Here is a 27,649-nt window from a genome sequence, read left to right on the forward strand (position 1 = left end):
TCCTGGGATCCAGCCTTGAACACCATCCTGCCTCCGCCTCCCCTCTGACCCTCCCCCTGCTTGTGCTTGCTTTCTCTCTCTCTCTCTCTCTCTCTCTCAAATAAATAAAATCTTAAAAAAAAAAAAAAGAAAAAAAAAACCCTGTCTTAAACTTTTTAACATGGACATGTCAACTGTCAATTCTTTGCTAAGCATTATCAGAAATTTTCGAATCATATTAAAATATCTCATTAAGGGCAACCCCGGTGGCTCAGCGGTTTAGTGCCGCCTACAGCCTAGGGCGTGATCCTGGAGACCCACATCGGGCTCCCTGCTTAGAGCCTGCTTTTCCCTCTGCCTGTGTCTCTGCGTCTCTCTCTCTCTCTCTCATGAATAAATAAATAAAATCTTTTAAAAAATATATAACTCATTAAAAGTATTATCTGAAATATTTAATAAAAGATACCTGAGCTTGACTGCTTAAAAACAGAAACCACATGTTTCAAAAATGTAGTTAACTGCTCAGCACTCTTTATGCTAGGATTCTTGGCAGAGACATCCTCATGGTTCCAAAGAGGCCCTCTTTTTCTGAAAACAGAGAACAGACATAATTACTTTGGTTTTAAACTTACATTAGCAGTTTTACTCATAGTCACGTAAAAGGGCCATAGCAGAATAAATCAAATAGCAAATAAATCAAATAGCATGCCCTACAGCCTACTACTCTTTATGTACTTGAATATATGATGGTCTGTGTCAAGTAGAGGAAGATCCAGATTACATGTTATTACAGTTAAATTCTCTCAGAGATGGTAGGAAAAGATGACAATTTTTGCCCAAGTGAGGAGAGTACTGGTTACTGCTTCTGTGTTACAGGTCACAACATTATGATTTGGAGGCTAGACCGTTATTCAGACTGTAATGCAAAGAAAATAGTTTACTAGCTAAAAATATAGGGCAAGTTTAAGACAGAACAGTTTCCTGTTGATTCTTTAAAATACCTTTGCGTTCTCAAGGCTGCGACCTTGGTTAGCAAGGGGTAAACTCCCAAAGTGGCCTGAAAACCTCCTAGGTGGTCACCCAGCCACCAGTCTCCAACACCTTTAATTCATTCCGTTCACTGTCATGAGACTGATTGTTCTCGAAATATTTAAATGTGCCTCCCACTCCTCCCATCCGGCTCAAGGATTTTCAATGATGTCTGTTTTCTGGAAAGATGAGAGATCTGTAGCCCATGGCCTAGGCTTTGTGGCCCTCCAGTTTGAATTCTCCCTTGCCTAACAAAGTTTTCTTGTCAAGAAACATCTCCCTCAGCATTACAGCCAGACTGGATTACTCACCCTTTCCAAGCACATTTTACTTCTCATGCCCCTGATGATTCTGTTCTTACTGTGGAACACCAGCCCCCTCATCCCTGCCCAGGTTCTTCTTTACTTATGGCGCCTTGTGAAGAGTAGGCCATAAATAGACATTTGATGACTGAATGACAATACAGCTAATGAGGGTGTAGTATGTCATGGAATAGAAGAAATAGTGAGAGGGATTATAAGGGAAAGGAGGGGAACAGAGTGGGAAAAATGAGAGAGGGAGACAAACCATGAGACACTCCTGACTCTGGGAAACAAAGGAAGGGGAGGCGGGGGGGGTTGGGGTGACTGGGTGACGGGCATTGAGCGGGGGGCTTGATGGGATGAGCACTGGGGGTTATACTATATGTTGGCAAATGGAATTTAAATTTAAAAAATGTTAAATGACTGAATGAGTAGATAGAAGGAAAGGAAAGGAAGGAAAGGAAGGGAAAGGAAGGAAGTGAAGGAAGGGAATAAAGGGAAGGGAAAGGAGGAAAGGAAGGGAAGGGAGGGGAGAAAGGGAAGGGAAGGGAGGGAAGGAAGGGAAGAAAGGGAAAGGAAGGGAAAGGAAGGAAGGGAAGAAAGGGAAGGGAAGGGAAGAAAGGGAAGGGAAGAAAGGGAAGAAAGGGAAGGCAAGGAAGAAAAGGAAGGGAAAGGAAGGGAGGGAAGAGAGGGAAGGAAAGAGAAGGGAAGGGAAAGGAAGGGAAGGGAAGGGAAGGGAAGGGAAGGGAAGGGAAGGGAAGGGAAGGGAAGGGAAGGGAAGGAAGGGAAGGAAAGGGAAGGGAAGGGAAGGGAAGGGAAGGGAAGGGAAGGGAAGGAAGGAAAGGAAGGAAAGGAAGGGAAAAGAAGGAAGGGAAGGGAAAGGAAGGCAGGGAAGAGGAATGTATTTGGCTAATCGGTGTTCTCTCTGGGCCCTAGAGACGCGTTGAAGGCCCTCCTCAGGGATAACTGTGTGAGCACAAAAAAAGTCTTTGGAGGCGTCAGATTTCTCAGACACCCGACCCGGACCGTGTTCCGAATGGATGGCACCCCCGAGGGGAAGGCGGGCTTCACCACCGCAGCTGCCCCGGGAAGACCCCTCAGCACGGCTCGGCCGCCGGGACGGCGAGCGCCGCCACTTACCTCGAGGTGATGAACTCCATGAGGGTCTTGACTTTTCCGTCCTGCTCTACTGCGATGTCGACCTCGTTGAGGATAGTGGTGTGCAGATGGGACACGGCGGCGCTGTTGTTTCCCAGGCTGATGCTGGAAGAGGTAGAACTTGAGCTGAGCCCTGAGTCGGTCATCGGGGAGGGCTGGTAGTCAGGGACGAAGTCACTCAGGCCCGCTGGAAGACAAGGACGGCCGTTGGTTCCCGCAGAGCCCACCGCACACGCTATATGTTTTTGATCTTTCTTTTTTTTTTCTTTCTTTTTTTTTTTTTTTAAGGATTCTATTTATTTATTTGAGAGAGAGAGAGCAGGGGCAGGGGCTGATGGGAGGGAGACGCAGACTGGCCTCACAGGGCAGGGCTCGTCCCAGGGCGGCCGCTGAGCCCAGGGAGCCCCCCAGGCACCCCCTCGCTCACTACTCGGGGTAAAACTCGCCCTCCTCGCAGCTGCTAGCGCCGTGGGGGTGGGCCAAGGCCGGTTCCCCGTGGTCTAGTTTTAGGACCTCACTGTCTGATCACTGCGGAGCCTCCTGCTGCCATCTGCTGAGGAGATTCCACAGTGACTCTTCCCCAACTTGCGGGCCCAGGGCCTCAACTGGTGGGGAGTCTGGCGTTTCCACAGCCTGAACGGATTTTTTTTTTTTTTTTTTAAGATTTTATTTATTTATTCATAGAGACAGAGAGCGAGGCAGAGACACAGGCAGAGGGAGAAGCAGGCATCATACAGAGAGCCTGACGTGGGACTCGATCCAGGGTCTCCAGGATCACACCCTGGGCTGCAGGTGGCGCTAAACCGCTGCGCCACTGGGGCTGCCCCAGATTTTTTTCTTACAGAAAGGAGTCTCATTTTACTCGAAGACAGAAAGTGTTCAAATCTTTGTAATATTTATATGATTCTGACTATTAAACTCTTTTACAGGTTATTAACTAACGCCTACCTTCACGAAACGGCAAAGGGAGCCTTGAGAACAAACAGAAACAGACTATGGAATTTTAAATGAAGATGCTTTAACGTAAGAGGCACGAATTTTATTCTATTGATCTTTTAATCACATTTTAAAAGGTGCAGTGTTTCCTAATAATTGTTTTCTTGCTAACTGCATGGTTTTAAGTAAATAACAAAGTTTTAACTAAGTGATTTGAACCCTGTGTCTGACATTATATGACCAGCAAAAGATGTAATTTTATTTCTTTTTTAATAAACAATTATTACCTAGATCGTCTATTATTAACCTGATGGTACAAATGTAGTGAGGGCTATTATGAAAGATGAAAATATAACTTGCAAACAAAAAAAATTTCACACCAATGGTGAAATAACTCTTATATTAAAGTTTCACACCAAAAATAAAATAAAATAAAATAAAATAAAATAAAATAAAATAAATAAAATAAAATAAAATAAAATAAAATAAAAAAAATAAATAAAAAAAATAAAGTCTCAGTAAGTTGGACCTCATTACTTCAAAAATGTGTAATTTGGAACTTACTACACTTAAAAATGCATAACATCCTAAATACAGCAAATATAGGGGCACTGGGCTGGCTCAGCTGGTTAAGGGTCTAACTCTTGGTTTAAGCTCAGGTCATGACCTCAAGCTCCTGAGATCGAGCTCTGTGTTGGGCTCTGCACTCAGCATGGAATCTGCTTGAGATTCCCTCTCCCTCTCCCTCTGCCCCTGCCCACATGTGCATACTCTCTCTCTCAAATAAATAAAACTTAAATAAATAAATATATGAATAAAAATCCAGTGATGAAAAATTTTTAATGTCTTCCTTCGTCCATTTTTCAGATCTTGAGAGTATGAGGAATCTAATACACGTTCATCATCTTTTCCATTAACTGTGCTCAATAAGCTAAGCACTCATTCACTGGTCTTCAACTTATTTGTTGAGAACTTAAAATTTTTATGACAAAGACCCTTAAAGGCAATATAGACTCAAATACTCCCAGCTTAATTCCTTCTTTTACTAGTGAACAAATAATGTAAATGGTAAACTGATACAGTAAAACTATACTTAAGAAAAAAGGATTTTAACTTCTATGTAGGCGGTTTTCCCCATTGCAGATTTCAAACTAATGAAGCACAATTCCACTGTCAATCAAATTCGACATTTGAAGCCAGTACCTGTGAAGGTGTAATCTAAGTGTGCAATCTGTTTGACTGTAAGAACCCTGGGCTCATTAAACTCCTTGTTCCTGAGAAGGACAGAAGCAACAGTGCGGATGTTACTGTTGGATCCCATCACTATTAGTAAGTGCAGAAGCAGGCGTTTACAATGCTCATACACCTCAGGGTGGCAGTGGTCAAACCCTAAAAAGGACAGTAGAAAACAATCATCAATAAAGAGAAATAATGAGTACTCTTGCTCCCAAATACATATTTTAAAGAAAAGCAGAGATTACAGAAAAATACTTTGTAGATGATGTACCACGTGAATATACTTATTGGCCCAGAATTCTCATACCCTTTTAACAATAGCCTATTGTCAGAGTCACAGGGAGAATCAAGACAAGTTTTCAATGTGTTTTATGTGTGAAATTTAGTAATTTACTAGAAATGATTACTCTGGGGATGCCTGGGTGGCTCAGTTGGTTGAGTGTCTCATCTTGGTTTCAGCTCAGGTCAAGGTCTCAGGGTTGTGAGATAGAACCCCACATGGACCTCTGTGCTGGGTGTGGTCTGCTTGGGATTCTCTCTCTCTCCCTCTCTTTCCCTTCCTCCCTCCCTCTTTTTTTTTTTTTTTTTTTTTTAAGATTTTATTTATTCATGAGAAACACAGAGAAAGGCAGAGACATAGGCAGAGGGAGAGAAGCAGGCTCCATGCAGGGACTCAATCCCAGGACCCAGGGATCATGACCTGAGCCAAAGGCAGACGCTCAACCACTGAGCCACCCAGGTGCCCCCTTTTCTTCCTTCTCTTAAAAGGAAAAAAAAAAAAAAAGGTTATTACTGTGTTATATTACTGTGTTACATAAAAAGGTTATTACTGTGTTATTTGCTATCAATTAATTTCATAAAGGCAAGCATTTTTTTGTGTCTAGTGCATAATGGAAAGTCAGGGGATATTTGATTACCGAAGAAATGAAGTAATATATGTAATAAACGTGGATATCAGGAAAACTTTGGAGATGAGGACTACCTTGACTTGCTTCAGGAAGTCAGTTCTATGAGCATGGAAAGTACTGGCGATGTGATGGATCCCACGTGTCTGTTACCGAGGGCCCAGTGGAGTTTCAGCTGTAATAATCAGACTGTCCAAAATCCCATTCTTTTGGGAAACACTTAGAATCCATTCTAATTTTCCATTTACTCTGAAAGTTTCCAGTTCCAGAGATAAATTAACTTTACTTTTCCTATAGCTACCAAATTTTTCCCGCTAGAGAGTAAGTGTGTTTATGAGCAGTGGAGGGGCTGCAGGACAAGAATGGGAACGAGGACAGAAGACCTATTTGTGGTTAAGAACGAGTGAGGACTAGCTCCCTTCTAGACCATGAGAATCACTGTAAAAAGTGTCACGGAAATAACACACAAAAAAATGGTAACAGAAACACCGAAAAACTAGACTGTCTTTAAATTATCACAGAAACATATTGCAACATTGAGTTAGAAGCAATATTTATTACCTATAAAAATTGCATGAAGAAGAAGATGGAGGTAGCTTCCCCATTCCACCTTCACACTGTGATCAATGATCAGATCAGTCAAAAGGATCACGGCTATGTTACACCTGTGACAAATGAGAGTGCTATTAATGTTCTATCAGAGTAAATGTGGAGAAACTCTTATGCCAGTTACTTGAAGACTTTAATATTGTATTTTGTGGAAAAATACAACTTCAAGAAAAAAAGAAGAGAAGAAATATAGCTGAAGAAACCATTAAGTGATAGTTTTAGGAAAAAAACGTTACCTGCTAAGGCTCCCCAAAGTCAAGGGCCATAATTTCTTTCACCTAGCACACTGCTTGCCACATAGTAGGTGTTCAGTATGTGTTTGATAACATTAATCAATTTTGAAAGAATGCGGTAACTGTTCTATTGTGATTTTGCTAAGTAGAATTCAGTTTAACATAATTCAAAGTAATAGTGCCTAGTACCAGAAAATATTTTTCAGATGTAGTAACTGGGTCCCAGAAAGGTCAAGTAACTATGCCAGACACCCAGAAAAGCAGCAGCAGAAGTAGATTTAATGATATTAATTGTAAATATAATTCTGAGTTTGTAGATTTCTTGAAATCTAAATACATGGATCTCATTTACTACAGTATCTAAAGAAAGAAATTGCTTTTATTCTGTGTTGTCAGATAGCATAAAGAAAGCTGAAAGTGTTAAGCAGCAATTTGGCTCATATGAAATAGGAATGACACTGTAGTCCACCTGTGAAGAGGTAATCCAGGTGATGACGTTTCAGGCAAGTAATCCACCAGTGGTGACCAGCAGCCTCCAGCTGGTGGGAAGGGTAGTGGCTCTCCTTGATTATGCTCCATCACTTTCAGTCGCCAATTAGAATAAAGTGGCATTGAATCACCTATCAAAATAAAATCATCTCATTTTCTACACCATCTATTTTCTGCCGACATAAGCAAACTCTAGTTAAGACACCAACTATTCATACCATTGGAAAGTGATAAAAAAAAATAATAACTTCCCACTCTTTTGACATAGGTTTGCTAGGAAGACCTGGGTACAAATATTGTCAAGCTACACAAATCAGAGAGAGAAAGAGCTTATCAATTCAGGCTCCAGTCTTTATATCAAAGCAACACTACAGTCGCGCTCCATTAGCTTCCATAATGGATGTCCAAGCCACGAAACCACATCACAGGTAAAGCTGCCTTGTAACAAGGGCCTTCTGGTAAGTTACTCAATTCTAAATTTCCTGCGATAGGGCCACCATAAACCCATGTTAAAAGGAAATCTGCTCTACCGCAGTGGGGCTGCAGGGTGCAGTAAAAAATGACATCAGGAAATGTGAATTCTGTGTGACATGGGTAAGTCACTTAACCTCTCTGGACCTCAGTTCCATCATGTGCAAAATGAGGAGATTGGACCAGGTCATCCTCAGGGTCCCTTCTCAGCCTGAAGGTTTGCGCCTCTGATTCCACTCTACCCCAGCGTTAGAGTGAGACCTGGAGAAATAATCACTTTGCGATTTTAAGGGAGAACTTTACAGTAAAATGTGAATCCACAGAAAAAGACCAAACTCGTTTTTTTTTTTTTTCCTTAAAAAAAAAAAAAAAAAAAAAAAAGCAGGCTGTAGCCGGTGTCTACAGTGCTTCTTGAGAGCCAATTCTTATGTTCCTTTTGATTTCTCTATAGGGAACCTGTGCTTTTAAAAACCAATTTCCCCCATTCCTGCTGCTGCTTAAAATCAGGACATTTCAGATTACGTTGGAACACCACTAGTGGCAGTTAAAATACTCTTCTCAAAAACAATTTATCAGAAAAATACATTCACTAACATTAATATAATTAATAATACACCTCGCCATTGTAGTTATAAAAAAAAAACATTTGGAATTTATTACTTTTTTCTTCTTCATAAGATCCTCCAGAGCTGCTACTGTATCGAGATTCTAGTCTGTGATGTTGACGATTTAAATGACTGCTTAGTCCACTGTAGATGTCTAGGTGCGCATAGCTATGGGAATGATCATGGTGGTTAGTCACAGGTCACGGTCAAACAGTATTTGTACTTTTGGTTTCACTTTCTACATTTAAAAAAGAACACGTTACATATTAACAAAACTCCCTACTATACATATTTATTGCCACCTCACGGTTCAAAAGCTTAAGCTTTTAAGTCAATCATTTCTACTGGAAGACTTTTCTTAAATTATTCTAGTAATCATGTTCTGGTGAAACCCAGTTTATAAAAAAAACGGGCAGAGTAAATAGCCGTTCAGAAAAGTCTAAAAATGTCAATAACACAAAGAGGGGCTGAACATATTCCATTTATTCATCCATTAGAGTACAGGAAAGAATCTAGCACATCAGCATGGTGATGATGAAACAGTTAATTGTGGAAAATTTCCAAAATGGAAATGTATTTTTTCACTAGAATTTTGAGATGCACATTCAATGAAACATATAATTCCAGTGCAGAAAGATCATTTATTCTGATGATAATAAGTATCTGTCAAACTGAAAGGCTGATGAAGAACAGAGAGGTACTTACCTCTCTTCAATATTCTCTTTTATGGGCTTATTATCGGGATTGCCATCTATGGGAGCTACCATTGTATTGCTACTGGAAGTAGTTCCTGCAATCAGAAATAAAACAGATCTGTGAACTTAAAACCTGAAATAACTCGGTAACAACAAAAGCTTTCAAAATGATAGATGCTACTACTCCACTAAAATGAGAGCAAGGTGATTTTTAAAAAGGAATGTACTCATATAATGACCCAGAGGGAAAGGAGAGAATAGCAACAAAATTTTAGATGCTTAGAAACAAATGGACAGGAAGCAATTCAGCTATAAGAAGGCTGAATCTTAAGCTGGTAGTAGGGGAAACCAAGAGGCATCCATATCTATATTGCTGAACCCCCAAAAGACTCAGGAATCAGCAGCTCTGAGTACCCCCTGGGAGTAGGGATAGTAGGGGTTGAAACTTGCTAAAATGGCAGGCATGGTTGAAAATCTATTTCAGAGGTAAATGGTCCCCAAGATCTGTGCCCCTCCCTCTTGTAACTGGGTGGCTGTGTCTCTCTACTTCCAGAAATCTTTTTTCAAGTTTATTCATTTAAGTAATTCCTATACCCAATGTGGGCCTTGAACTCATGACCCCAGAGATCAAGAGTTGCATGTTCTTCCAACTGAGCCAGCCAGGTGGCCTTGGGAATCTTTTCTTATAAGTGTAAATCAAAGATTTCTAGACTAGGTTACATTATGTACAGCTGAAGGAGGAAGAACTTCATTGAGAATAGTGGGATTGTGTGAAAATACACATACTAAAATTGGAGATTGTATCCCCTTGAAAGCTTCTCACCCCATAAGGCTACCAGAAGACCATGTTGTGTGTGTATGTGTATCTATAGATTACATGTATTTGTACATTCTAGGTATGTATTTGTACACACACACAGCTCTGCGCCCTCTACTTTGGGTAGATTACTCATAGAATTTTGGGGAATCTGATCAGTCCAAGAGAAGAGACCCATAGACATTTTCATCGATGAAATCATGGTGTGACAAATGACAAAGTCAACAAGCTCCATCTATACCTACAAAACATCCCATCAATATTCCACTCTTTTATCAAAAAAACAGATCTAGAATTGGTAGGCTTTTGAGGAAAGCTTTTACTAAGACAAATCAAAACAGAGCAATATAGAGAAAATAGGAACATCTGCCAGGAGAAGCGAGTCAGATATAGAAGACAGTCCAACCATGAAATAGAAATAAGGTGCTCCTAAGAAAAAAAAAAATAATCAAAAAACCGACTCTTTGGAATTTAAAACGTTCTGGCAGATATGAAAAACCCAATGGAAGTGTTATTAGAAATCCCTTAGAAAGTAGAACAAAAAGAGCTAAGAGATGAAAACCGATGACAAAAAATAAACTATAGAAGATTTCTAATTATACAGATGTTATTAACGTGTCAGAAACATTCAGTATAAACTGAGTGACATTCTCATGGAAATGTAATCTAAAATAGTCCCAATATTATACTGATTTTCAATGGCAGTTATTCCCTCAGGGACATAGTTTCTTCAATGCAAAATATTACAATAAGTCTATCTGTATAGACATCTAACACTCACATGTCTGGATATCATGTATAATATATACCCAACTAATTATAATAATAAGAAATTACAGACTAAGTCAGTAAGTTTTTTCTAGATTTAAGCCACCAACTCTATTTATTTTAAAAATGCTTGTATAAGGATATCTAAATCTATATTCTGGTTCCAGACACATAAAATTTTCCCTCTGTAATACTCAGAAATCTGACATTGTCAAACTTCTTCACTCATATGAGGATTTACAAAGTCCTGTCGGGGTGATTACCACACAGGACTCATGTTGGCTTTTGTGTTTCTTGATGCTGTTTAAAGCAAATGCTTGCGGAGATAAACAGTTATCCAAAACTTCTCTTTTGAGACAAAGTTATCGGTTTTCAGTAACTTCTCACCTGAGGTGACAGAAGGGATTTTGCAGCTGGAGGTGATGCGGTAATATGGGGGGTTATCCATGTGAGTGACCCCGGAACTGACAGGATCGGTCAGCTGCAGTTCACTCACCAGCTCTTCCAGCAACTGCATTGTTTTGTCTCTACCTAAATAGACAATGACTTTCTTCACCTGTCACAAAAGAAATTGTTTAGAAAAGAAAAAGCAAAATTTTTACTTCTTCATGAATTTGTCTTGACAGATTTTATCAGGTAAGATCAATCTGAAATGGGAGATGAATAAGCACAACTTCAATTTGAATCTCGGGTCAGCAGCACGACATTAGTTGGCTTTATAAATATGGTCCTTCCTACAGCCCTTGGCATTATCTTTTTTTTTTTTTTTCCCTTGGCATTATCTTTAATTGGGATGACTTAACTGTTCAGCAGTTTCCACATTATTGACTTCTTTAATATTTTGCTTTTTTTTTTTTTTAAGAAAAGCAAAAGATAATTGCTTTCCTATAAATCACTTTCTCTTTAATGGAGACATTTCAGGGATCCCTGGGTGGCACAGCGGTTTGGCGCCTGCCTTTGGCCCAGGGCGCGATCCTGGAGACCCTGGATCGAATCCCACATCAGGCTCCCGGTGCATGGAGCCTGCTTCTCCCTCTGCCTATGTCTCTGCCTCTCTCTCTCTCTCTCTCTGTGACTATCATAAATAAATAAAAAATTTAAAAAAAAATGGAGACGTTTCAATTAATAATGTCATCCCCCAAAAATAAAATAAAAATAAAATAAAATAATGTCATCCCAAATTTTCTCTTAGACTTCAAACACAGGATTTAGTTTTAATTCTGCTTTCCCTATTAATACTCTATACTCAACCCAGCAGGTACAGAGCAGTGATTAAAAGCAAGGAACCAGAACTAAACTGAAACCCAAATCACACAACCTGGATCGGAGTGTAGATGCTTAGTAGCTATGCAATTGGACAGTTACTCTCTGTTTTCTCTTCTGCAAAATGGGGACAAGAGCACATACTCCATACAGTTGTTAGGATTAAATAAGACTTAATATTAGCTCTTTAAACACGGATAGCACGTAGTATGAATTAAATATGTGAAAAAAACATTTCAGTAGTATGCCTGTGTGTTAATAATACATATTAATGAACTGCTTACTAACTAATCAGCCTATCTCACTTTTTTCTTTGTACTTCAATCCTTTTTTTTTTTTTTTTTTTGTACTTCAATCCTTAATGAAAAAAAAAAATGTGGTCCTGCCAGCATTAGACATCATCACCAGGAGTGGCCAGAAATCTAGAATCTCAGGCCCTGTCCCAACCCCTGACCACCCCCTCCCCCCAGAGCCAGAACCAGATAGCCTGGTGATTTACCTGTATATAGACAACTGAGCAACTCTGCTTTACATGACCCCTGGGAAAATCTTTTTTTTTTTTTTTAAAGATTGATTGATGGACTTGTATTGGGCGGGGGGGGGGGGGGGGGGGCAGAGGAAGAGGGAGAGAAAGAGAAAATTTCAAGCAGACTCCCACTGAGTGCCGAGTCCTATATCTTATGACCCTGAGATCATGACCTGAGCCAAAAATCAAGAGTTGCATGCTTAGCCGACTGAGCCATCCTGGTGCCCCATCCCTGGGCAAATCTTAAAACCTGCTTTATTATATCATATCAGAAATCTTATAATGACTATCCATTGATAACTGACCTACCCACAGCACTGCATCTACCCAACCTGCTAGTTCTGTTCTCAGATCCAGGGTACAGTTCTGCCTCTGTGCCTTTAATGTGTCTGACTATGAGGACCAATCGCTCTCTAATCCTGTTGTGTCTTCAAGCCCCAGCCCCGCCCCAGCTGCACTGCCTTCTCCACAGACTGGGAATTCCACTCTAAGTGACAGAGCCAGTGGCTGTGCAACACTGAAGAAGTCCCTCTTCTCTCTGCCCTGTTTCATTCACCCGTAAAACTGCCGGCGTCTTCACATGCTCAGACCTGAGAATTCAACGAGATGGTGTAGGTGAGGTGCTTACACCATGCCTGGCTGACAGTAAGTGATCAAGAAATGATAATGAAGAAATTATGCCTGGCATTCAAAATAGCTCCTTTTAAGTTCCTGGCAAACGGTTATTCTCTGAATTTCATCTTGGCTTCTTGGATTTCTTACTTCACGCCTGTCTTCTTCTTTCAGCCCAAATCGCGTTTATCCATCCAATTATTTGGTACCTTCTCTGTGCTGGGCACTATTTCGGATTCCGGGAAGAGGGTGATGACCCAGACAGAAAAATTCCTGCCCCTGAGGAGCAGCATCGACCACGCTGACCGAGGCCAAAGCAGTGAGGCAAAGAGGTAAAATACATGTTGGATGATGGCAAGTGCTGGGAAAACCAACAGGGCAGGGAAAGGGGAAAAGAGAGTACGTGTCGGGACAGAGCATCTGCAGTCCTCACAGGGGGACCAGCACAGGTCTCAATGAGAAGGGGCACTTGAGGAAAGATGTGAAGGAGGCAGGGGAGGGAGCAAGGTGGCAAGGCCCTAGGGCAGGGCAGTGAGGCTTCGGGTAGGGGGCCCTTGGGGGAAAATAGGAGGAGCGGAGCTCAGAGAGGTAAGGGGGGGGGGGGGCTTCTTGTTTCCCACCACACCTTCCTCTCCCTAACTGCTAACAGAGTATTAATCCTGTGGAAGGCCTTCAGAACAAGGCTGCCAGTAACCGAGGTAAGTGGGGGGATGTTAGGCTAGGCAAAGCCATTCAATGGCTTGTTTAAAGTAGGACCTGTAACATTCTGCAGAGCTAGTCTCCTGTGGAACAGTCAGGACACTGCTGTGGGCCTGACGTCCATGTCTGGACACACACATGTGCACCTGCATGCCTGTGTGGATCCTGTTTGACCCTCCTGTCTCATAAATCTACCCTCGTTGAGAACATGAGACTAAGTATTGCTTTCCCCTCTAGAGGGTAAAGACTGTGACATTCCTCACTGCGTTACCTCTTCCTCTGCTTTCCCTTGTTTCTGGAGGTACAATTCTGCAGGCGCTGAGCATCCTCCCTCACCATTCTGCTCTAATATCCAGCTCCTGCCTTGAAGAAATTATAAACATTCTCATTTTGTGGTCTCACTTCTCTGTCACTTCCTTGAGGTTCATCTCTAGTCCTCCCAGAGAGCTGTGGTTCCTCAATTATTTGCCCTCCGTACTCTGCAATTTTCCTTTGTAGCCCTTATCAAGCTGGGGCTTTATTAACTTGCTGATTTATTCATTAAATAGATTAGGTGAAGGTTCAAAGAATAAAATCTCCATCTCCCCCAGGACTGAAATGTCCAGAACCTAGAAGAGCACCTGCCCTGTAATAACAGCCAGATGATATCGGTAGACATAAAGCAATGAATAAAGGCATGTGTGATTTCCTGGCAGGGTCCTCACTGTAGCCCTTGCTTTGCCTCTGCTGCTTTCCTGCTGCCCATACTCTGGGTACCACAACAAACCAAGTAAATACTATTAAAAAAAAAAAAAAGAAAGAAAGGAAAGAAAGGAAAGAAAAGAAAGAAAGGAAAGAAAGGAAAGAAAGGAAAGAAAGGAAAGAAAAGAAAGAAAAGAAAGAAAAGAAAGAAAAGAAAGAAAGAAAGAAAGAAAGAAAGAAAGAAAGAAAGAAAAAATTAAATGAACCTGAATACGTACATAAGGCAAGAGGCTTGGTTCACTATTCACTCCACAAATGCTGATCAGAAAGTGCAAAATTATTTTCAGGTTTTTCGGCCAGCCATCTGCGAGCGTGGTCCACACATTCTCCACCTCCGACCAGGCCAGCTCATCACCATACTAGACGCGGTACACACAACGCACACTTCAGTGATGGTTGCTTATTGAATCCCCCAACTTGTCACACCATGAAATACTAGAAAGTCATGTTTTTATAGACAACTTCAATCTCTTCCATACTCTAGAGGAATAGTCATTTCTTTCAACTCTAAACATAAATATCATTAATCATATATGATTTTTATCTTGTCCTCCATAAGACATATTTTCTATTTAATGAGAAGTATCTAAAAGAAAGGAATTTGGTTTTTTTCAAACCAGTATCTGTTTGGTGAGCCCAGGATTATCTGATCTCTTCATCCACTATTTCCAACCTTTTCTCCTCCCCTTAATTCTGTGCAGCAGGGGTGAACACAAGCTCCACTTTACCTTTGCTGTCATATACATCAGGTTGTTCAAAACCATCGCAGTGGCTTGTGGGGACCCCCAGCCCTCTCCTCGCAACCAGCGCCTGCTAGTCACCATCAGTTCCCGGTCCTTTAAGGAGTCGTCTTCATCATCATGCCGCCTCGCCGTGGGCAGAGGTTTTAAGTCCACCAACTCAATGTTGTTCATCCACGGCAGGAGATAGTGCAGCATTACTTGCCTCCCGGCGGGGTGGGCAGTCTGAATTCTCTGGCTTATCTCTGCGATCAAAAACAAGCCAAAAGAGGGAACAACCAGTATCACTTTGGTTTCCTTTGATTTGTAATTAGTATTTCAACATCTCGTTCTTAAAGAATAAGGAGTCAAGATTTTACTCATTACTTTAAAAAGATTTTACCCATTTATTTGAGAGAGAGGCAGCGAGTGTGAGCATGGGGAGCCCCACGGAGGGCTCGACTCCATAACCAACTGAGCCGTCCAGGTGCCCCTTGACTCACTGCTTTAAAAAATTACAAGTGCTGTTTCCCCTTTTAATAAATTTCATCTCGATGACATCATAAAGAAAATTAACAACTAACAAAAATCACATGCTTTTATATAACAATACTCTTGGTGGTACAGGCATATAAATGCTTATGCATTGTTGCTGGGGTTGGAAAGTGGCACAACCACTACAGTAAACAGCATGGCAGCTCCTCCAAAAATTAAAAATAGAACTATACCATATGATCCAGCAATCCCACTTCTATATATATATCCAAAAGAACTGAAAGCAGGGTCTCAGAGATATTTGCATACTCCTGTTCATGGCAGCACCATTCACAATAGCTAACAGGTAGAAAGCAACCCAAACATCCATGGACAGATGGATGGATAAGCAATGTGGTGCACACATAGAGACAGGTTTGCAACAGAATACTATACAGCCTTTAAAAAGGACATCCTGTCATGTTACAACATGGATTAACCTTGGGGACATTATGCTAAATGAAACAAAAACACAGATACTATATAAGAGGTATCTAAAATAGTCAAATTCATGTAAATACAACTACAGTGGGGGTTTAGCAGGAGGCAAGGGGGTAGGGGCAAAAAAGGAGTTGTTTAGTAGATGGTTCCAGTTCGATAGGATGAAAAACTTCTGGAGACCTGTTTCACAACGATATAAACATACCTAACGCTACTGAACTATTTACTTAAAATGATTACGGTGGTAAATTTCATGATATGTGTATTTTATCTCAATAACACATAAGTACATGAGACAGTCCTTATACATAGATTAATTTAAACTGACCCATCAAAAACGTCACCTATGTTGGTTCTCTATAGGGGAGACTCCTAGGAAATGCTTGTTATTTTTACACTCATCTCATTTAGTGCTCATGATAAACGTGTGAGGTGGCCAGAGGCAAAGTAACCTGCCTAAGTCAGAAAAGTACCGAGTGGCAGAGGATCCAAACACTAGGTTGATTCCAAGGCCCATGTGCTTTGTGCTTTTATAGTTTATACCCTGTTAAATTTCTGTAAGTCACTTTTAATAAAAATCTTTTTTCTCCTTGGCCCCCTCTTGCCTGCTAGGCTTTGTAGTTATTTACTCATTAAAAGGAGTAAATATAGAAGTGTAGTGATTTGAAAGGTCATTCTGGAACTGCACACACATGGGTCTGAATCCCAGCTCTACCCGGTATAAGCTGCTTGACTGAGGGCCAACCTGTCAACCTCTGATCCTCAATTTATTATCGGTGAGAAGAGGGTAACAAAAGCAGTTGCCTCATGGGATTATCATGGCACATTGGAAATAGTGCTGATGAAGTGCTCAGTCCAATGCTTTCTGGTTATATTCAATTCTCACTTTTTACAAGAATCCCTTCTATTAAGACATTAATGTTACTGCCTCCGGTATGAAAGGAAAGACCTGAAGCTCTATGAGTAGTTGGCTGAAGAGGTTCTGTCCAGGGGAGAGGTGGTCATTTGTGGGAGCTGGGGCCACAGCAATGGCAGTGACCTCTCTCTGGGAGACAGGGTCTCCTGAGAAGGAGGCCTGGGAACACGAATACTTAAGATAGAAGGAAAGAATCCACCAAAAGTGACAGAAAAGGAATAGCTCACAGCAGAAGGACAACCAGGAAATATTAAGTTTCTAGAAATCAAGAGAGGTTGGTATTTAAAGAAATGTAAGGTGACAAACATTAACTGCCTGGAAAAGTAGCCAACAGACTGAAGACCAAATGTTGATGATTAGACTTAGCTGTTAGAATGTCTTTAGTAAGTTCATAGAGGAAGCTCACACGAATGGAGTCTAAAGGCCATTTATGAAGACGTACAAAGGCTGAGAACAAGGAAAAAGTGAATGTGGATAGTCAGGCAGGTAAAGGGGGTGGCGGATGGGCCTGGGGTGGGTGTAAAGGAGGAAAAGGACAGGAGGAAGCCAGAGAGCTGAAGACATTTAAAGATTACCACAACTGGTTCCAGAGAAAGGAAGGAGCAGGACCCTCAAATTTCAAAGTGGGGCAAAGCTTATATCGACAGCGATCCCGTACGATCCCCAACAAATACTCTGCTCATCTTGCCTTGGAAACAATAAAACAGAAAACTGCCCTGAGCAGGCTTACAGGCTATATTTTGGTTTAGAATAAACCATTTTAAGCAGAGGAGTTATAACTGGCAGATCCTAATGACAAGTGTCTGTAGACAGAAGCAAAGGACACAGCATCTGAGCTGTGGGCATGGGCCACCCCCACCAATTTCTTGAGCGTTGAGCCTCAGTTGGATGGCTTTGCCTTCTGCGTGGGAGCCTCGAGAAGCAGCCCAACTGCAGCATCAGTGATCATGGCAGCCACGGCTTTGCACTGCTGTATGGCTTTCCCCCATTCGGGTCACTGAGGGACAGGAAACTGTTTCTACTGTGGAAATGGGTACTGTGGAAAGATGCTCAAGGAAGGTTCAGGTGACTAAGTCTCTAGGCCAAATGAAAGAAAGGAGCCACAGCAGGATCCTGTCATCTCCTGGATGCCTGTTTTGGTGCGTGTCCAAGTTTCATACTAAAATAAGATATTGTCACAAGTGAAAGGCAGAAAAATGACCTAAGGGTTAAAATTAAGTTTTCAGGAAAAGGATAAAGCACATTAGGAGCACTTGCCATAGTGTGTTCACTGGGCAGAAGGTTAAACTAGATTTTAAACAAAAACTCCTAAATCTGGGTCCTGGGAGATCCAGAGAGAAAGGACACCTTGCCTGACCCATAGTCCTGCTGTTTTAGAAACCCCTGGAAGGAACTGTTGTCGGCACAAGAGAAGGAAACTGGAACGGAAAGCAATGTGGGATCCTGGCAGGAGTTTTGCTCAAGGCAGTACAGGACCTTTCCCTATCATGAGAGGTTTCACTTACAGAAAGAAACCTGTATCTTTATCCCTGCTCATTTTTATTACTAACGATAGACCAATATGCAAGATAAAGTGTATGTCAAGATATAGGAAGTTCTGTGTCTACTGAAGAAACCTTTTTTTTTTCCTTTATTTTTTTAAAGATTATTATTTATTCATGAGAGACACAGGCAGAGGGAGAAGCAGGTTCCCTGGGGACTTGATCCCAGAATCCGGGGATCATGACCTGAGCTAAAGGCAGATGCTCAACCACTGAACCAGGCATCCTGAAGAAACGTTTTTAAGTTGCATGTGAAGTCCCCTCCCCTTTTTCCCCCCTGGGGTGGAGAAGAGAAGGCAAAGTGAGAAGCCTTACAGTAATAAGAAATGTATGTATCAAGATAGATTAGTATTAAATCTTATTAAAGGAAAAAATTCTCTTTCATAGAGACACGTTCTGTTTTGAATCAGCCTCAAATTTCTTATTTAAGCAATAAGAAATTTAAGATTTCCTAAAACTAGTTTTTTTTAGAAATGATTGCTAAAGAAAACCCAATAACCGGTTCAACGCTCATACCTGAGAATATGGCGAGAGTGAGCTCAGGATAGGCCCTTGCTAATTCCTCAGACAGCTGATAATACGAAACAGAATACAGATGCGGGAGAGGAGACAGCTGGCTGAGCACTCCGTCTGTTCTCTGAACTTCCAATTTGTGAGCATAGCGAAACATCTTCGGTTCCAGGATCTGCAGGAAGGGAGATTCAAGATTTTATGAGTCCTCTACATTTCAGCTATAATTCAAAAATAAAATCTCCTGAGAATTACTCCAATTTAAAAGCTATATAGTTATGTATCTTGTAAAGTATCTCAGATGTTAGTTTCTAATTCCCAGGAATGTTTGCAAAAGATCTCTAACTGTTTACAAGGTTTACACTCCTTGGGCTTAATGCCAATGGTCCGGGTTAGTGACCGTCTGAAAATGACTTTAGCAACTTACTATACAATTACTTGCAGAAGATTGACCACTTTCCAGTTCAAAAACAGGATTATATGAAAAACATGTGTAAGTGAAACAAAAAATCTTCAAGCAGATCTTGGTGAAATACAGATTAAATATGTAATATGAGCTAAAAATTATTTTAATATTATACTATGTAAAGAGACAGCACTGAACTTTCTTCTCAGTTGATAAAGACATGAGGGTATAATTCCTAAGATGACCACAAACCACCATCAGTACCACTTCAAACCTCTGGAAAAATCTGCATCTACTGGAATCTTGCTCTTAACTTGGTTAAGAGTGAAGAACCTTATCCTATCATCAACTAGTTAGGTATTGGATAATAATGCTATCTCCAGGCTTGGTAAGTTAACTTTCTTGGTTCTTTTTCTTGGTCTAATAAAGAAAAATTATACAAGCTCATCATAAAGGGGCTATTACTTTTTACTTGGTTCTCAAAAAAAAAAAAATTGGCTCACATTATTCTTACCTGCTGAACAGAAATAGTTACATGCACAACGTAGGTCCCGACTGCTAGATATTCATTGGTACATACACATATGTGGGCATATATACATAACTCCTCTGTAACACACTTCTGAATACTCTGTATTATTTGTAGACTCAAGTGATCTATATTATCTTTGTTTTCTATTTGTAGTTATAATTAGGAATTGATACCATGCCTCCCTATTAAAAATAAAGCTGAGGGGCTCCTGGGTGGCACAGTTGGTTGAGCACCTGACTCTTGGTTTCTGCTCAGGTCACAATCTCAGAGTCATGAGATCGAGCCCGTCAGGCTTTGCACTGAGAGCAGAATCTGCTATAGGTTTTTGCTCCTCTCTCTCTCTCTCTCTCTCTCTCTCTCTCTCTCCCCCTCTGCCCCTCCCCACCTTGTACTCTAAAATAAATAGATCTTTTAAAAAAAGGCTAAATATTTACATGCTTTATTAAATTGTCAACAAGAGATACTTTAACTAACATTTGCTTACAAACCTGTAACAGTTGCATGGCAACTTCATAGATACTTCGAGAAGAATCAGCTGCTTTAAACAGTATCAGATTCAGGAGCATCACTGTGTCACACTGATAATCCCTAGGGACAAATTTTACATGTTAGATAAATTTTAGAGGCTTTCATACCATTAATAAATATGACATACAAAGGGCAAGGCTGCAAACCAAGCTTTTAAGCCTATGACTAGGTGTTTTTTATTGTTGGGTTTTTGTTTTTTAAAGGCAAAAGGTCCAACAACAGATGCATGGTACTCATTATTTTTATTCTGGCCCAATTTCATTAGAGGTCAAGGAAATAAAATACTGGTTTCTTACTATTTCTGAATTCAAAAGGACACATTTTCTTAAAAACAAAAAAAGAAAAGCTAAATAAAATATGGAAGACAGTAGCTAGAGTACCTGTTCTGGAATACATTAGCTATGGCTTTAAAGCAGCCAGCTGCCACTCTGGTGGAACCAGTGTAACATCGATCCACAGCCCAGTACATGAGGTTGCTCTGATCCGGGTTCAGCTCCAGCAGTAATGTAACTGCTTCACAGCCCAACTGATGAACCTAAGTAAAGGTCACAACATTGCCCAGGATAAAGAAATTTATACATTTTACATATAAAATAAACTACTATATATATATACATTAACTCATATATATATATATGATATATATATAAAACTACTTTTCTACATTTTCATTAACAAACATGGTATATACATATTTAATGTATTTAAGCACAAAACCCTGTCTCCTTTTGTTCAACTTCTTCTCATTTTATTCAGCCAAAAGAAAAAAAAAAAGATGGCATGGATAAATTATACTTGGTCTCCTGCTTTTTACACAACACTCTAAGTAGTACAATTCTGTCCTCCAGCAGAGCCCTGAAGGCGGTTGATGAATATGAACGGTGATTAAGTGCTTTCAGAAAAGTGAGTTATTAACCTCTCCAGTTATTTTTATCAAGCTTCATTCTTGTTTTTGATAACCCAATAGAAAAATTATTCTGAGGGGAAAAAAATGTAAGTCCTGTTCTAAATTGTGAAGTCTGTGCATGTACGGTATGAGAACAAGAAAAAGGGAAGGCAAGAGTCATTGGAGAGGGGTCAAAAAAAGAAAAATGATATTAAACATAAAAAATAACAGATTTCTTCCTTGGAGCTCAATGCATTCCATCTTAATATTTTCTTTATAGATCAAGAACCCTATCATGAGATATATATATATATATATTATATATATAATATACATATGTGTGTGTATGTATATATATATACACATATACACACACACTGTATTAATCTTATAAAAAAAGAGGAAATTAACATTTAAATAATAAATAAAAATTAGAAATTTCTTAAATTACTGCATCCTATTTAATTTCACATAACATGCTTTTTGCACATAATTCTAACCTATCATACATATAATATATATGTTATATATATAAATATATAAATACTTGTTTTCAGTGGGTCATACTGTAATTCCAGATAATGCAGAGTGATTCATGTGAAATTTTAAAGGAACTGTCATAATCACCTTTTTGTCCAGAGAGTCCAAAATGTTATCCAACCATTTGTACAAATAGCCATCTGATGAAAGTCCTACATTATCTGCAACAGGGCCACAACATAGGACAGCAGACATAGCCTTCAAACAATAATATTAGAATTACATTTAAAACATTTAAGAGGTTATAGGTTGGCTGCTTAATGAGAAGAGGCAGGATATTTTTATTCATGCTCAGGTAGCCACAATATCTTTAACTCTTTCCTTTATAAAGAAGAGTATAATAGCAATTTTTGAAACTAAGTCATTTGTTAGGAGTAATAAGTAAATACATGATACTGGGTAAGGCATGGAGTTTGAATGGTACTGGAAGAGAAGAGGAAAAAAAGGACCCAGAGAAAGTACTTAAGTGGGGAAAAAGAAGAGGCATTTCTCAGTTCTTTAAGAAGAAAATGGCATTTAAATTTTGGGTAGATTCTCTAACTTTTTTGCATTGTGTTTTATGTAGTTAAATAAACGTAGAGTATAAATATTTGAATATAGCAGGCAAACATATATTCTAATATTTTCCGGTACTCAGAAGAAGTCGATCCTTTTTATAATAATAGGCACCGAGAGACAAAGTTAACCTGCACTCTTCACATAAGAAAAAAACTCAGATTTCTAAGTAGTACCTTTAGTGCACAGTACTGATGTCTGTTAATTTGCATATTTCTGTCACTGTATCTGTCCAAGGGTGTAAACATGATGCTAAAAGGACCTGCCCAGTGACTGAACAGCATAAACAAACTGTGACGAAGGCTCTGTTGAGGGAAGATACTTCTTCTCTGGTGCACTGAAAAAAAAAAAGAATAGAAGGGAAAAAAATTACTTCCATTTCTTTTCATTTTAACATGCACATCCACTTACTCGGTATTGAAATGTAATATTACAAAAAAGAAAGCAAAAGTTTTCCTTTGAACCTACTGAAAACCTCCTCAGTGACAGCAATCACTGACACACACATGAAAGACCCAGAAAGAGGTTTGCGGTCTATGACACCACCTAGCGCAGCATCATGAGAGACACGGGTTCTCTGCAAGCAGAATTTCAAGGCAGGCACGGTACTGGGAGCCAGGACCCCGCTCCTCCCCAGATGTTGCTGGCTACATGGTAAGCTTGGCCAACACCTCAACATAAACACAACTCGATCTTGGTTCATTGCCAACACAATGCTTTGGACTAGGTAGGGCATCTCTGAGCTTTGTCTGTGTTCAGCTACACAGCTGTCTTTATAAAAGAATCCTTATGTGAAATCTTGATATACAGAACAAAGGAGTGACCAGTCTACTTGAGGTAAGAGGTGAGGCCTAGAGTTAAATCCATCCTGCTGCCTCTTGCTGCTGTGACCGGAAGAGAAATAACATACTTTGAAGACCCCTGGTTGAGATTAATTCTTTCCACTTGAAAAATTCCATCTACAAGTTCTCTGCATTTAATCCTTGTTGAAGAAACTCAACAGTATCCTAATGAACCAAGGCGGAAGCTATGGAAGAATGTTTAGTGATGGACTAAATTATATCTTTGTGTTAATGAGCTTCAGATGAGAAAATATGGAGGGAAAGAATACTCTTCTTCTCTAAATAGCATCATTTCCCTCTGTAAGTTCAAAACAGGGCTCCTGTATTTGAAATTAATGGGCCTAAAAAAATGCTTACAGGTTTCTCTTATAAAACACAATCCATGCTCTCACTTTAAGGAGTCACCTGTTTGCATGTTCTTTTAAAGGTAACAAAATGATTCCTTTGCAGAAAAGAGAAAGAAACATTTGCATTTACATTGTATACCCAAGACCACAGTCACATTTTTATGTCTATACTTGCAAACAATTTATGTCTTTTTAAAATGTAACTGCATAGACCAATATTTCTGGAGCCTAACCCAGTACCTGGCATATAGCATGTACTGGAATCATAGGTACATACACCTTAAAGGAATCAATCAATAACACTGTATACCCGCTATACTTTGTACTGTGGTCTAGACCCTTCTTTCATTATTCAGAACCACCTGGTTAATTCTACTTTCAATTACCATTTGGAACAGAATTGTGTTTTGCTTACTGCCTCTGGAAGGAGTTTGTCTAAAGTAGCTTCTATTGATTTCTTACTTTTTTTTGGTGTTAGTGTCTTGATTATCATTAAAAAAAAATCTATGTGGGGTTGCTTTCTGATTTCTACTCACAACGCTAACTAAAGGTAAAACAAACTCTTGCCATCCATGTTATGCTGACATACGTTTCCACTATGTACATAAGCTGCTTTTTATCACCTTAGACTTAAAACCCTCAGGGGAAAGAAATATATGATGGTCCCTTAATATTCAATAATGTTTTACAAAACTGAAATTACCTGGAACATTCTGAATGATATTCGCCACTAAGGCACTAAAATGGCATCGTATATCCTTCAGTGTGTCAGAGTCTTTTTCATTTTCTGCTTCCAGGAGTTGTCTAGTTAAATCTACATATTCCAATAAAGTGTTGTTGAGGAAATGTGTTTCATTATCAAGGCCACCACTTGCACTGAAAATAAGAAAGAAAAGGCGATTTTAAATTATAATTTAAATAAAAATAAATTCCTACTAATCAAAATCAGAATAATATACAGACCCTTGAACAATGTGAGGGTTAGGGACACCTACCTCTGCTACCCCAGCATATAACTTTTGACTGCAAAACTTAGCTACCAATAAAGAGCCTGCTGTTTGCTGGAAAGCTACTGATAACTTAAACTGTCGATTAACATATATTTTGTATGTCACACGTATTATATACTACATTCTTAGAATAAAATAAGCTAAAGAAAAGAAAATGTTATTAAGAAAATCAGAAGAGAAAATACATTTACAGTACTCTACCATTAAAAACCCACATACCAATGGACCTATGAAGTTCAAATCCATGTTCAGGGGCAATTGTATATTAAACGTGGCACAGTTATAGTAGTGTGCAACTTAATATACAAAAATCAAATGAACATGATTTTGGCTTACAAATATAAAATAGATGGTGCTTAAGAAACTGCTACTGTAATATGTACTATTCAAATTCCATGCATACCTCTAATCAACTACTCTGAGTGTTAAATGTTATTCCCTCCCTGGCAAAATATATAGCTTCTTAAAATAAGGAAAAAAGGAGGCCTCAGCAAGAGGCCTGATAGGGAGAATCAGTTTAGAATCAGGTAGAAAGAGGAGGGGCGCCTGGGTGCCTCAATCGGTTAAAAGCAGCCGACTCTTGATCTCAGCTCAGGTCTTGATCTCACGGTTGTGAGTTTAACCCCCATGTTGGGCTCCACACTAGGTATGGAACCTACTTAAAAAAAAAAGATAGGTAGAAAGAGGAAAGACTAGTTGTATATATTCTCAGAGATGCCATGCAAATTCACATTACGCCTTTAGCACAACTAATCAAATATCCATTAGATACTTATTCTCAGCAAGATTCTAGATAGGTAGTACTTTGGATACAAAAATTTAAGAGCATTCAAGTAAGAGTTCTGGTTTTCAAGTCTTCTATCTATACCTATGGAGTTGCCTTAAAAATATCTGCAGTAATTTTTTGAGGCAAGGGTTCTGTGCCTGGAAACAATGACCTAGAAGGAAGGAGGTCATTTGGTTAGTCAGAAGTCTTAGATTCCAGTTTTGTTCCCTCACTTGACTAGCAGCTACTTCAGAGGATTTTAGTAAGAATATAAGTTAGTTACTATATAAAAAAGGATTAGTAAACTGTAAGTGCTATTTAAATGGTTAGCTATTATTTACATTTATTTTGATCAGTTTTTCCTTGTTATATTTGAAAAGTACTTCTAAAATATATGACTTTTATAAGCAAAAATAATTTTTAGTAGTTGAGGCCATGAAAACAAAAGTACAGTGGTACTACAGTATATTAAAAATATCAGTCTACAACAGTAAAAATATGTTGAACGAATCCATAATGAAATGTTCTCCTTCATTCTTTAAAGGAATGTTTTTAATTTCTGACTAATGATTTATTACTGGATGGGAAACCAATTTAATAGACTGCAACCTGGCTTAGAATAAAACATTCATTCATTTAAAAACTACTCGTTGAATACCTCTTATGCATACTGGAGTAGCTGGGTGAACAAAGCAAAGATTCCCTGCATCTTGGCCTTTGGAATTTATTTTTCCCCCTTAATCGAGGAAATGAAAAGTCCATAATACTAACAGCCTTACAATATTACTTTCTCTTAAAAAAAAACAAAACCAAAAGCAAAACACATAATTGTGTTCAAAACCATTACTGCTCAATAGTGACTACAGCTTTTGTAGTTAAATTTTCAATATATCAACATTCTGCAGTTCCTCCAAATAGTACCATTCAAAGATTCTTCATTCACGAACACAACATTAAAAGCAACACAACAGAAGAAAAAAAGATACAGATACGTATTAGGTTGTTGATTTTTTGCATTAAGCCCAGCATGTTTCAAATTCTCTTTTCCTAACTTCCACTGTTTTATTACCATGTAGGACCAAGAAAAAAAATGTTTCTTTTTCTTTCTTTTCGTTTGCTTTTCAGCTACTATAAAAGAAAAGGTAAGTCAGCGGTCTAAATTCTCTTTAATTAAAGCTCTGTTTTGAAAGCACTCGTCAAGAGCATTTGATGCTCACTGTGGAAGGTATGAGGTACATTAAGAAATAATCAAGACAGGTGCCAGAGTCACAATACTGCATTTGTTTATTAACACTCTTTTTTCCTAAGATCTCTGTTCAGTTACCTTTTTTTGGAGGTGATCAGATATACCTCCTCCCCCCCCCCCCCCACACACACTCCTTCAATAGTCAGGCAATACAGTTACCCCTCTGAGGGAAAGAGTTATTTTCTCAATTCAAAGCTGATGGGGTTTTCCTCAAGGAGCTGGTCATAGTGTAAACATGCCTTTATTCTAGCAATAACTCCAGGTTTTATGTTCTCATTGGTGAAGGGTGGAAAGTTACGGACTATGAATTATGTTCACAGATTTCACGATTTTCCCCAACAGGAGAGATTAACAGTTGATTGGAATAAATCTGCAAACCTTCTAGCATTTAGCCTTTGTGTATATGATTTTACAATCCAAAGGAAATAGATCTTTAAGATGAGGTAAGAAATTGTTGAGTCAGTCACACAAAAAAGGCTACTGTCCACTTGCTTTAGTTACTAGATTCCTACAAATATCAAAATCCCAGGAACAGTATAGCTATTTTTTGCCTGAACCAGTCTAGTACTGGAGGTAGATTTTCTTCAATACAGATGCATCTTTGGTAAATAATGCTCAGAGCGTAGCATTTTTTTGTCATTGTTGCAAAGGTGCTTTTCTGTTTTTATATATTTCATAAGAGAAAAAAATATTATTATTCCCTAATTCATTCCAAAGTTTTAAAAACCAAAATCCATTACTGACCTGTGACTAATGACACCAGCATCTGCCAGCAGTTCAAATATTCGTACCAGTTGTACTCGTAAAATATCTCGACGCCTGCGCCGTTTCATATTCTATTTCAAAGATAAAAAGGTAGTAAGTAAAAGTCCTTCAGAGTAGTTGATAGAAAACTTTCTGGCATAACTTGGAAAGAATAAAAGTGCATATCTCTGGGCTTTTAGGGTTCATCACAATTATTTTGCTTGTGCAATGTAGACTTCGAGCATTTTAGTGGCTGCTGAATCAAAGAGATATGTGTGGAATTGTTTGAAATTAATGAGCCAAATAAAATCACATGATGTTTTATGTGGCAATACTCCTTGTGTGGGGGGAAAACAGAATCCTATAGTTACTTTACAGTTACTTTAGTGATTTGCTAACCTGACAACTTAGAACTGAAGCAGCTAAGTAAATTGTTCTCACTGTATCATTAAGAATCCCTAAAATATCCCCCCAAATATAACACAAAGGACAAATAACTAAAGGGGGAATGAA

The 27,649-nt window shown here is 39.2% G+C and overlaps 1 protein-coding gene across 7 annotated transcripts in view; it reads right to left on the reverse strand.

The window, feature by feature from the left end:
* Positions 1-27,649, reverse strand: part of FRYL (FRY like transcription coactivator) — a 256,547-nt gene that overhangs the window by 52,400 nt on the left and 176,498 nt on the right. For all 7 annotated transcript variants that reach the window (XM_038556047.1, XM_038556048.1, XM_038556044.1 and 4 more), the window contains 17 exons: positions 27,137-27,228; positions 24,074-24,246; positions 22,358-22,518; positions 21,714-21,824; positions 20,581-20,735; positions 20,161-20,260; positions 18,741-18,909; positions 14,802-15,058; positions 14,292-14,432; positions 10,620-10,788; positions 8,658-8,742; positions 8,008-8,120; positions 6,857-7,007; positions 6,107-6,210; positions 4,608-4,793; positions 2,451-2,655; positions 446-567 (listed from right to left, as the gene is read on the reverse strand). In XM_038556047.1, the coding sequence (XP_038411975.1) occupies positions 446-567; positions 2,451-2,655; positions 4,608-4,793; positions 6,107-6,210; positions 6,857-7,007; positions 8,008-8,120; positions 8,658-8,742; positions 10,620-10,788; positions 14,292-14,432; positions 14,802-15,058; positions 18,741-18,909; positions 20,161-20,260; positions 20,581-20,735; positions 21,714-21,824; positions 22,358-22,518; positions 24,074-24,246; positions 27,137-27,228 (2,494 nt within the window). The remainder of the gene's footprint in view (positions 1-445; positions 568-2,450; positions 2,656-4,607; positions 4,794-6,106; positions 6,211-6,856; positions 7,008-8,007; positions 8,121-8,657; positions 8,743-10,619; positions 10,789-14,291; positions 14,433-14,801; positions 15,059-18,740; positions 18,910-20,160; positions 20,261-20,580; positions 20,736-21,713; positions 21,825-22,357; positions 22,519-24,073; positions 24,247-27,136; positions 27,229-27,649) is intronic.

This window comes from Canis lupus, chromosome 13 (genome assembly GCF_011100685.1).
Source record: "Canis lupus familiaris isolate Mischka breed German Shepherd chromosome 13, alternate assembly UU_Cfam_GSD_1.0, whole genome shotgun sequence".
Lineage (NCBI taxonomy): Eukaryota > Metazoa > Chordata > Mammalia > Carnivora > Canidae > Canis > Canis lupus.